Source organism: Pristiophorus japonicus, chromosome 21 (genome assembly GCF_044704955.1).
Source record: "Pristiophorus japonicus isolate sPriJap1 chromosome 21, sPriJap1.hap1, whole genome shotgun sequence".
Lineage (NCBI taxonomy): Eukaryota > Metazoa > Chordata > Chondrichthyes > Pristiophoridae > Pristiophorus > Pristiophorus japonicus.
In genome coordinates, this window is record NC_091997.1 from 12,214,122 (window position 1) to 12,225,953 (window position 11,832).

Genomic DNA, 11,832 nt, shown 5'->3' on the forward strand with positions numbered 1-11,832 from the left:
CCCTCCCTTCGATGTTTTTCAAATGAGTAGCTAGTTCAGCTATAAAATTTGATTTAATATGGAGACTTATTGCCAAAAACCATATATTACTGATGGCCTTTACAAATCCGAAGTGGGAGACTTTCATTCCATCAGTTTTGACTAGAATTGAATGTAGATTCCAGAAGTTCGAATCCATCGCAATACACGTTGCCTTCAATAATTTCTGACATTAACATTGCAGCTTAAAGGCAGTTGTGTGGTTTGTCCAGAATTCTATGTGCTGTCTAATGTAAAACCCACTCGAGTGGTTTTAAATTTAAGGCTGAATTGTTCCTAACTACTTGATCAGGAGGACGTGGAATTCAGTGTTGTTCCCAACTTCTAGTGGCTTTCCAGTAGAAATACTTGGAATACAAACACAAAAGGTCTTTTTTGTCTGGATGTCATGAGCCTTTAAGCTAGTAATAGAAGTTTTTTTTGGGGCGGTGAAGAAGGGGTGGGATTGATTTTCAATCTTGTTCTGAGAGCAGAAACTTTTACCTCTGTTATTTATAGGTGTCCATTTGGTTATGGAGGATTTAACTGTGGTAAATGTAAGTACCTGTCATTTGTATTCTTTGCAAACTGTCACATTCACAAATTACTGAGTTCAGACTCTTTCTTTATACAATGAATGAAAGTGATGGGCTGAAGATGGCTGTTTGGTAAAATGATCCAACATCATGTAGTACTGATGAAATGAGGATTGCAGCTTGAGGATTGCAAGCTATGAGCAAACCACTCATAGCCAACTTGTACTACTTAAAATCCGACTGTAGCCTTCAATGAAGAACAATCTGAAACATGACTGGAGTGGTGACAGCACATTATGGTTTCTGTAGTCATCACACTCTGGTTTCATGTATTCGTTTAAGTAAAGCCAGTGCTAAAGTTATATGATTTTAGTCTTTGCCTAGAAGAGAGGATTGTGGGTGAAATTGAGCTCTAGGTGTGGGGTTTGATTTTGGATCGCCAATCTGTCCCTCACCAGTACATGTCTCCTTTTATAATGGAGGTGGTCAACCAGCCAAACCGCACAGAAAAAAACAATATACCGACGACCAGTTTTAAGTGTTCAATCTTTGCACACCCACTGACCATCTCATTGCAGCCACAACCAGCACAGGTCTGAAATCCCAAAACCCCACCCACCCATGTGATGTCAGATGTGCTTCATGGCCAATAGCCTCCCTCAAATCTGCACAACATCTCCCCTTCTCCCATTCCCATGCCCTCGCCATCCTCTCTTTCCCCCCCACCCCCCATCCTTACCAGAGTCCATCTCCCTCCCCTCCTGTTTCATTCTCATTTTTCATTCATTTTTTCCCTTTTCCCAGCCACCAGTGGCATTTTCTGCTCCACAAACCAAAAGGTTTGAAGGGCTCCTCATTTTGATGCAAGGGACAACACTGCTCTGACGATCTGCTCCTGTTTCTAAAGGGGATTACCTGAGACTTTAGACCCCTCCAATACATTTTCACTGTTAGCAGGAGAACAGCATCTTTTTTGCCATATCTGGACCTATCCACTATTCAAGCTGAGTGTGAGCACCAAACGCCATTACTCCAAAACCAAACAGTGTCAATTGCGACTAATCTGAAACCAGTTGTTTAGCTGAGCTGGAATGGAAGAAAAGTTGCCTATTCCAGGCCTGTGATGTATCTTGTGATTCATGACCACACCCATGTAGGGTTGCAGAATCTAAACCAGGAAGTGCAAGTTAGAATATTTAATTCAATGTAAAATCTACAGAAAGCAAAATAGAGGGAAAGAAAGATGTGGATTAAGAGAGTTAAAAGACGAAGAAAAAGTTTAAAAAAAAATTTAATATCCAGTTTTTAATTTTTTCAAAATCTTCAATAGCTAAAATCTGAAGGAATGAGATTTCACACTTCTAACCGTTAATTTCAGTGCCAGAGAGATTGTTTGGCAGTAATTAAGACTTACCACACACTTAAAAATGAATTTACACTTGAATGAACAAGCCCTAACTTTTTCTGCCATATTTACTGGATATCCAGTGGGCAAGTACCATAACTTCACATTGTTGCATGTGTGTGAATGCCGAGTCTCTAAGTGTGGTGCCAGTGTAGCGAAGCTTCTGGAGGAGTCGGGCAACTCTGACGACAACTTCCTGATTTGTATGTTTAACTGCACTAGTGCAGACGCCACAAGTTGCTGTCCGATTTACTCCTTAACAGTGAGCGCCGTTATTCCTCCTGCAAAATCTGACCCAATGTGCATTAGAATTCAAATCTCAGAATTGGAGAAAAGTTAATTGTCTGCAATTCATGTTAGTGGCCTTGTATTCAAATGGGTCCTTACTGCATCCAGTAGTGCTAAGTAACTTTTTTGTTCTGTACTAGTATGTCTCATTGTAATGCATAGTCAACCAGCGGTTAAAAATGGAAGTTCTGTAACACTGGTTCTGACAACGTAACATTGGCTACATCTGGGGAAGGGGGTAATGGAAAGAAAGACATCCCACAGCCCTGACTGTTTCACCACTTAAGAAAATTGTTAGGATAATTGGAAAGGAAGAAATAATAAAACCTGAAATAGATTGTCTAGTTTTGACTAAAGAACCATTTTCAAACACTTCTGTGTGGCGGAATCCCCTGCAGATATTGACGCACTCTCGAGACTCCATCTTAACTTCGAAGGACCATGCCAACCACCTTAGTGAAAACGGGTGCTTATTGTTGCAGCACAGCTGCCTTATCTACAGAAATCGGGAGCTGATAAGTCACCACGTACATAGTACTTCTGGGATTACAGGGAATCTCCTCATGAACCTCATAATGTAGACTAGGTACAGTGGTTGCTATCTATGTTGTCAGTTAGTTATAAAGTGGAGACTCGAGTAGAGAAAATGGGGGAAAAATACTTCCCCGACATAAGTTTGCTTGCTGTCAGTTAATTGTGGTATTGGTATGGCTGAAAGATCAGAGCATGAAGCAGTCTGTTGGATCCTGAACAGGATTGGGGATGGGGCAGGGGACGAGAGGGAACAATCAATAGCTCAACTCAAATTACTTTATTCCAAGTAGCCATCTTTAAATTATTTGTAATTCTATATTTAAATGGATCAAAGAGAAATAATAACTCGTCAAAAAAAAATGTAAATGATTCTAAATTCACAGAATAAAAATTTATTATTTATCACTTTCCCCCCCCCCCCCCCCCCCCCCAATACAATCAGATGATTCTTGACCATTCTCAATATTCGAATGGATGGGCATGTGTCCCAGTTTCATGATACAGGTTGAACCTCTCTTATCCAGAACTCCCTTATCCAGAACCATTCCAGGCCACCGGATGGCGCATGCACAGAACTCCGACATGAACAAATTGAAGTCCTTATTCGCTGCCGACTCCCACAATCGCTGGCCTGACCCCGCGACCCCCGCCCCTCCAAATGATCTCTCTGCTGCACTCCCAGCCCCAAGCCAGCCAGCCCCGCTATCTCCTTGCTCAGTACCTACCATCCAATTTAACGTGACCACCCCTCGTCCGGAAAAATCCCTTATCCAGAACAGGCTGGGTCCCGAAGGTTCTGGATAAGGCAGGTTCAACCTCTAATACTTTGGAATGAATGTTAATGTGGCTTCTCTTTTTCCATTCGCAGCATATTTACTGGCAGTTGTAGTGATCTCCTGTGTACTGGGTGGTCTTCTACTCCTCCTATTGTTGGCCCTAATCACAGTATGTCTCAGGTAAGGATGTGACTCATGAGCTGGTTGGGTTATTTCTGTCCAGTGCTGCTTAATCAACTTGAAAGGATTCAGGGAAAAGAAGATTTTCCACTAGTCAAAAGCAAAATGGAGCAGTCAGCCAAATTGGTAGCTTCCTGACGTGGAATTCTGGTGACCATAGATGTAATTTTTTTTTTGAAGTTTCACTGCTGTTACTTTAGTGGTTTATCTGCCTAGTTATTACATTCTAAAGCGGAGCCCTGCTAGAGGAAAAGGAATAAGCCTTCACAGCTAGTTTCTTTTACTTTTGGAATGTACTACAATCAAGTCCGCAATGACAACAAGCCAACACTCTGTTAAACTTGCTCTGTCTCATCTGCCAACTTCAACCCAATGTACCGCAATGACTTCCAGTCAGAATGAGAGCAATGGTGCCTCACAGTAATGAGTATCCTACATTGATGCCTGCTCTTCCATTCGAGCACTGCTGCCTGCAACAGCCTCAGCTTCAACCAAAGTGATTTAATGCAAGTGAATCCAGGGCACTACCACTGGAGAAACAGTCAAGTGCCTCAGAAGGTGGCTATCTAAGGCTCCCCGGAGGCAGCAATCTTGCTGGTGATAAATGTACGTGGGCAATGTTGGCCAATAATGTTTTTTCCCCTGACTGCCAGATTTACATCAGATGCACGAAAAACCAAACTGGGTTGCTTAGTGTGCACATTATCAAATTCCTACTGAGTGTGGTATGTGTACTAACCCTCAATGTTTAGCAATTTACATGTCTTTTGACCCCCCGCAACCCCCCCCCACGAAAATACTGAGTGTTCTGTTCCATTGTCATGGCAGCGAGGACGAGAATCTGGCTGGCACTTGTCTTTTTACTGGTCATCAAGTAACAAAAGAGTAGCTTTACAGAATGATTTTAATTATTGCTCTGCTGGTGGTATCCTCACTGTGTTAATGTAAGCGTGATATTTTGGTGAATCCTACCTCAGCACAAACACTTGCCAGCTAATGGCTGCTCAAAGGTCATTTTGAAGCAATGTGCTCAATCTGGTCCGAGCTAACTCTGCTGTGAGGGGACAAAAACACAGTGCGGGCATTAATATTGTCTATGTTGCACAAAGCAGGATCGAAACATGTTGGAAGGGCGGGGGGTGCATGAGGGGAAATAGTGTTAATGCACAGACCGTTGACATCAGTGGATAGATGCCGTGTCCTAATGAGTTTTAAATAGTATTTGAGAACTGTGGGATCTGCACACGTTTAATTGCAAAATGTAGTCACATTATGGCGTTGCATACATTATATGGTACACTAAATGTTGAGATTGGGGGCGCAAACTAAACCACATTGACTTCCATTTCTAGGACCAGAAGTGGTAAATGTAGCTCCTCATCCAGCTCACACGACTACGTAATGTGGCCCAAATCTGAGCTGCCGAAGATTCCTCGTGCCACCATGCACTGGGATGGCAATCAACTTGAAATGCAGGAGAACGGAAGCACGAGCAGTTTAACTGATATCCATCGGGATGGTGGGAGAACGGTGAGTGCATTCAAAACCAGAAAGTGGAGGAGGAGATGAAAAATGGATGCCAAGGGGTTGTCCATATGAAAGAAAGGTTGGGCCTATACTCCTTGGAGTTTAGAAGAATGAGAGGTGATCTTATTGAAATATATAAGATACTGAGGGGGCTTGGCAGGATAGATGCAAAGAGGATGTTTCCCCTCATGGGGGAATCTATAACTAGGGGGCATAGTTTCAGGATAAGGGGTCACCTGTTTAAATTTAGAAATGAGGAGGTATTTATTCTGAGGGTCGTGAATCTTTGGCATTCTCTGCCCCAGAGAGCGCTGGAGGCTGGGTCTTTGAATATATTTAAAGTGGAGGTAGACAGATTTTTGAATGATGAGTCCAGGGTTATGGGGAGCGGTCAGGGAAGTGGAGTTGAGGCCAGGATCAGATCAGCCATAATCTTATTGAATGGCGGAGCAGACTCGAGGGGTCAAATGGCCTACTCCTGCTCCTATTTCTTATGTTCTAATTGGGCCAGTATTTTTTTATCCAATTGTTAACCTTGCTGGTTGTCCAAATGGCATTCTGTACACGTCACTAGAATTAGCCCAGGTCCCATCAGCAGAGAATTGGAATGGTTGATAGCCTTCTGACGATTTTGACATTGGATCTTGTCCTTTCCGTTCCTCTTTCCCATGCCCAGTGTATAAAGTTACCTCATGACTGCCTGCATTCTTCTCAAAAGTACACATGTACTCCAAGGAAGCAGTTATGGTCTATTTTTTTTTAATGGATTACAACTTTTTGGTTTCCTTGGCTCAGTTAGAAATCTTGTGAAATGCATTGGCCAAACACTCATCTGGCATCATAATTAAAACTGTTTCTGGACTTTTCAAATTCTTCCTTTTTTAAAATAGTCTTTACATTTTTCAGGAAATTGTTGTCCAATTTTTCTAAAATATCTTGTGCTTTGGAACTGGAATAGTGATGTCAGTGTGTGAATGTTGATGGTTGCATTGATGATTATAGATAAGAAAGGTCATTTGGCCCATGCACATTCATCCATCCTGATAGATTCTAATCTTTCTCCACCCTATTGTCACATCCAAATGCTTCTCGAGTGCTTTTAGACTTTGTCCCCAGTGCTCTGTTTCTGGAAGTCCATTCCATGTGTAAATCACACTTCACAAAGAAGAATTTCCTGATATCATTCCTAAATTTACCTTTTACTGGTTTGAATCTGTGCCCCTTTGATGGGACAAAGCTGATTCATAAATTTGTAGAACTAGTATCCCATATATAACCAGATCTTGGGTGTTCCATTTTCTAAGAGCTTTCAAATTGTCTTGTGGAATGTATTTTATGCTGCTACCATTTAACTGGAAGATGGCCATTGCAAAAGATGAAAGGTCATTTGGTTTGGTCCATGGCCATATCCTTGGCAAGCATTTATCAGAATCAGCAAAGCTGCATTTTGAACAACACTTGTTACCAAATGCTATTCAATCTTTCTAAAATGTATTTATAATATTTCGGAGTGGGTATCTTATCTGACTGAAAATGTCTCTGCTTCCACTACTCTCTGGCCCCACACAACTTCTGAAGGTACATTCATGGCGACCACTAAAATGACATGCATTTCCTATTTGCCCACCCCTAGAAGTTAGCTTAGTCAGAAAAAAAGACTACAATTGGCATGTTAACAAAGAAAGGCCAAAGTTCAATTTGAACATATGAAAATGTTGGGACAGAAAAGACCAGCCTGGTCCATCTAGCCTGTCCCATGCATTCCTTGTCTATAATTATACTAACGAATCATAGTTGGAGCAGCAACGGGACCGCTACTGTTGGCTTCAGCTAACCAATGTCTAGAGAGGGAAGTTATCATTCAAGATGTTAGCTCCTGGTTGCTACATAGCTGACTGAGAGTTGGGTTGGCAGTGTTTGTGGTCGCTCCCACAGACCACCTGTCACACCTACGACCGAGTCTGTAGATCCTGCATTGGACTCATCAGCCAGCTTAGTGTGGAAGCAAGTCTTCCTCGAATCCGAGGGACTCTAAGAAGAATTATCTACATCACCGCTGTCTAGACTCCCAGCTGAAAGCTAGCGACACATGCAAGATATAAAAGGGCTATAACTGTGGAACTGCATTTCCGTGTGGCTGGTTTTATAGCTATTATTCTTTAAATAGAAGTGTTCTTTACATTGCTATGCATCTGTCCAACCAGCCCCGTTCTCCTGTTTGAGAATATTAGTATGCAGACTTTATGAATTTTAAAGATAATTTAATTTTCATTTTTTTCTGCTTTTACTGGAGCTTTTTGCTGCTCAACTGCTTTTTGAACAAAGTACAGCCCTGGAGTAAAAAGTTATTCAGTCCATCAGGATTGGATTCATTGTCATGGTTCCAGATGTAGCCATTTCAATGTTGTGGAGCTTTCTGTAGGCGAGATACGTTCATGGTGAGGCCTGGGAGGGAGTGACGGAGAGATAGTGATCAAAGCTTGTTTTGACCTGTGCTGCTGTTGTGAACCTCAAATTAAGGGGAAGGCATGACATCCGAGACTAAAAGCTGTGTTTTGAAAAATCTCAAAACGCAATGAGAATGTTCAAGGTGGCAGGGACAAGAGATTAAAGTTATTGAATGTGGTTAATTGGAACAGAATTAACTTTTATTACTGCTGAACTGTCTTGGGTTAATGGCTGTGTCTTTTTTTCTTTAGCACTTTCATGATGGAACCAATAATTTATCCTATCCATTCTCATATTCTTGCTGCTTAATTTTCAAGTATTTATTTATCTTTGGAATATTTAGTCAGAATATTTCTTTGTAAGCCTGTATTATCTAACTTTTCCACAGCTACAGTTACAATCTACTTGCATTTATATAGTCGATTACGGCAGTGTGATGTCTGTGTGTCGTACAATGACCTAATCTTACAATGACTTGTGTAGCCAACGTTGAACATCCTTTTTTAAAAAATTCTAACTTGACTTGAAACCTTTTCTGTCAGACTATTTTAAACAGTCACTTTTTTGTGAACTTGTGCAGAAGGATGTGGTACTGTGTGTCAAACTGTTGTATAATGAGGAAATGTGAGCATTTGTTCAGCACCAGGTGATGGTGCTTCCCTTTCATGCACTCAGTGGCCAGAATAACCTCACTGTCTGCCTTGTGCTCCACAGCTGTGTTCAACACTGTACACAATCCTTTGATGCTAGTTTGAGCAAAATTATTAATGACATAGATAATAAATTTACCCCCTTAACCCTTTCTTTCACCACCAAACCATTCACCATACACTATTTTGGGGGTCAGTACAGAACCTACTCCCAGGTCTCTACCACTGCAGTTCCTCCACCCATCACTAGGAGGCACACGCGTAGTAACTAACCAACTTCTCCACATAACTGAAGTTGGAATTTTTGGGGGGGTGGGGTAGGGAAGGCTCCAACACGGTCGGGAAACCCAGGAGCCCTGGTTTCCCGCAGGCCCTGCCACCTTGGAACTGATTAGCATGTGAGGCCTCTGTTTCCCTCCCGCAGCCAACCAGATTGAGAGGCTGGCTGCGGGCGGATATGCCTTCGACTGCAGAGGAGGGAGGGCTGTTAAATGAATCGGTTGGGGGGGGGGGGGGCGGGGCGGAAAGAGAGATGATGATCGGGGACCACGCAGAGGATCATGTGGGGGAGCCGGGGGGCTGGGCAGAGGATTGTTTGGGTGGAGGAGAAGGGGAGGGGAGGGGGGGGGAAAAGAAGAGTTGTGGGGGGGGGGGGGGGAAGAGAAGAGGGGAAGGTGGGGGAAAGTCTGGTGTTGGGGGGGGCCTGGGGGGGGAGGAGAGTGGGGATGGGGGGGGGGAAGTGGGGATGATGGTGGGGGGGGGGGAGGAGAGTGGGGATGGGGGGGGGCCTGGGGGGGGAGGAGAGTGGGGATGGGGGGGGGGAGTGGGGATGATGGTGGGGGGGGGGGAGGAGAGTGGGGATGGGGGGGGAGGAGGAGAGTGGGGATGGGGGGGGAGGAGGGGATGGGGGGGGAGGGGGAGGAGAGTGGGGATGGGGGGGGGAGGAGGGGATGGGGGGGGAGGGGGAGGAGAGTGGGGGGGGGGGGAGGAGAGTGGGGATGGGGGGGCCTGGGGGCGGAGGAGAGAGAGGGGATAGATGGGGCGGGGCCCTGCGGGCGGGGGAGAGAGGAGGAGAGTGGGGATGGATGGGGGGGGGGAAAGAGAGGAGAGTGGGGATGGATGGGGGGGGGGGGAAGAGAGGTGGAGAGTGGGGAGGGGAGGAGAGTGGGGAGGGGAGGAGAGTGGGGAGGAGAGGAGAGGAGAGTGGGGAGGGGGTGGGGGGATGGGGGGGGGGAGGGAAAGAGAGTGGGGATGGGGCGGGGTGGGGGGGAGAAGAGAGTGGGGATGGGGGGCGGTGGAGAGGAGAGAGAGTGGGGATGGGGCGGGGAGAGCGAGGATGGGGCGGGGGCAGGAGGAGCGGGGCTAGGGAAAAGATTGGGTGAGGGGGAGATACCATTTTTAACAGTTTAAACTACCCAATGTGGGGTTTTTTTAGGTTAAAATCCACCCTCCCACCCGCCTTCTCAGTAACTCACTAAAAGCTGAAGTAAAATCTGATTTAGATGGTGAACTTCTTGGGCAATCGGAGCTCCTATGCCATCAGACTGTATTGTGGAACAGAAAGGAACATTTGTAGAAATTATCAGAAATTTAAATCTCAACACAATGAGAAAACATGTTGCGGAGTCCAGAACACAAAGGCGTGACTTTAAAATTAGAGCTCGGCCATTCCGGGGTCATGTCCAAAAGCATTTCTTCTTTCCAAAGGGTTGTGGTAATCTGAAACACTCCCCAAAATGCTGTTGAGGCTGGGTCAATTGAACATGATGGTCTTTTGTTAGGAAAGGGTATTCAGGGATATGGAGTTAAAATACAGATCAGCCATGATCTAATTGAATTGAGTGGAACAGGCTTGAGGGGCTCACTGGCCTACTCCTGTTCCTATGTTCCTAAAACATGTTCCTTTGAAGATTGTATTTTTAAAATTAAGTAATATCAAAAATTGCCTACACAACAGTTTGTGCATTTTTGGGATGTCGTTGAAAGACATAACATTGCCATACATAAATGTGAATACTATCTGTCAGTGCATTCCTAATTAAAATGTTCTTATTACTTAGCTTTGTGTGTGTTTGTTTGTATTCTAGCCTGAGAAGAATGATGATTTGAAGACCTTTAAAGGGAAACAACCGTCTCGTTACACCTATCTCTGTCAGGGTCAAGAGAATCCATATTATGTCAGTGATGAAAAGAAGCCTGAATACTTGTAAAGTGAGAAGAATTGATTTTGGAGGGTGGTGCAGATGCACCTCGAACTATTGTAAACCGTCTGGCATTCTTTGCACTTGTGTGCATGTTGCATAGCAAGCGTAAGGGAGGGAAAAATTTTTGTATGTTTTTAAACCGAATTCTTGGAAAATATTTCTGTAAGTGAGGCAACTATGAAACAAAATGTTCAGTTTAGTATCTCCTAAGCCAAGAAAGTGGTTTTTATCTCCTGGGCACTAAAATATCAGCTGGAATACTCTGATTTCCAGCGTCAGCCAATTGGGACATTTTCTTTGCCTCAACTCCCACCACCATAACAAAGCAGTCAGATAATTTTTCCAAATATTTCCACGTGAAGCAGGGGAGAGCACAGCGACTGAGCATAACTGTGATCGGCCACCGAATTTTACTAATAGTCTGGGAGTGGGTGGGGGGGAGGATTTACTGTGCTCGATATGAAGTGTACCTTGTATTGGGGGTTGTTGAATATTCAGTTCGAATTTTTTTTGTCATAACCTACTGATTCATTACATTACTTCCAAACACACAGGTTGCTCTGACATCAAGCAATGAATACATTCGATGTTGAACACAATACTGCACACAGCTGCAGTAGAAAGGTGTCCATTGATGATGCTGTAAGCAAGCATCAGGCATCTGCAATTGACCATCCCATACAAGTGTTCCTTTTAAATAAAATAAAACATTAAATCAGCAATTTATTTTAAGTTATCCTTAAAATGTCAACATCCCTCGTAGTGCCAGCAAAATGATAGCATTTTCACGCTTGTTTGAATGTATTTAAACTGGTGGGGAGATGTGTTTGCCCAGCCACACCACCAAGTGTTCCTTCTTTAGTATGGTATAGGTGTATAATTTTCATGTGTCATATTTTAATGGATGTTCAATCACCAGCTCTTTTATATTGTGCTGCTGTCTTTGGATAGGCTGGAATACGCAAAGCAATGTGGTGGGACTTTGCTTTTTAAAAAAAAATCATATCTTTAACCTCGCAAAGTAAACCAATGAGGAAAACTGAAGCAAATCTTTGCATTTATGATAAAAAGCTGGTTAGTAAATAATAGGAAATTGCTATTTGCAACTTAAAATGGCAGAAGGAGATAGTCCCTGCTGTAATGTGACACGCCCATAATCGTGCTGTCCAATCACCAGCCAGCCGAAGAGGACATGTTTCCACCAAAAAAATGACTTTTAAATTTTTTTAAAATTGCACATTTTTACTGATCGAGTATGTAGATGTA

At 43.6% G+C, this 11,832-nt stretch overlaps 1 protein-coding gene across 1 annotated transcript in view; it reads left to right on the forward strand.

The window, feature by feature from the left end:
- The window catches only part of LOC139233603 (protein HEG), an 83,201-nt gene extending 72,199 nt beyond the window's left edge, over positions 1-11,002 (forward strand). The window contains exons 9-12 of the mRNA XM_070864007.1: positions 538-575; positions 3,650-3,737; positions 5,090-5,267; positions 10,450-11,002. Of these exons, the coding sequence (XP_070720108.1) occupies positions 538-575; positions 3,650-3,737; positions 5,090-5,267; positions 10,450-10,572 (427 nt within the window). The 3' untranslated portion in view covers positions 10,573-11,002. The remainder of the gene's footprint in view (positions 1-537; positions 576-3,649; positions 3,738-5,089; positions 5,268-10,449) is intronic.
- Positions 11,003-11,832: the final 830 nt, after the last annotated feature.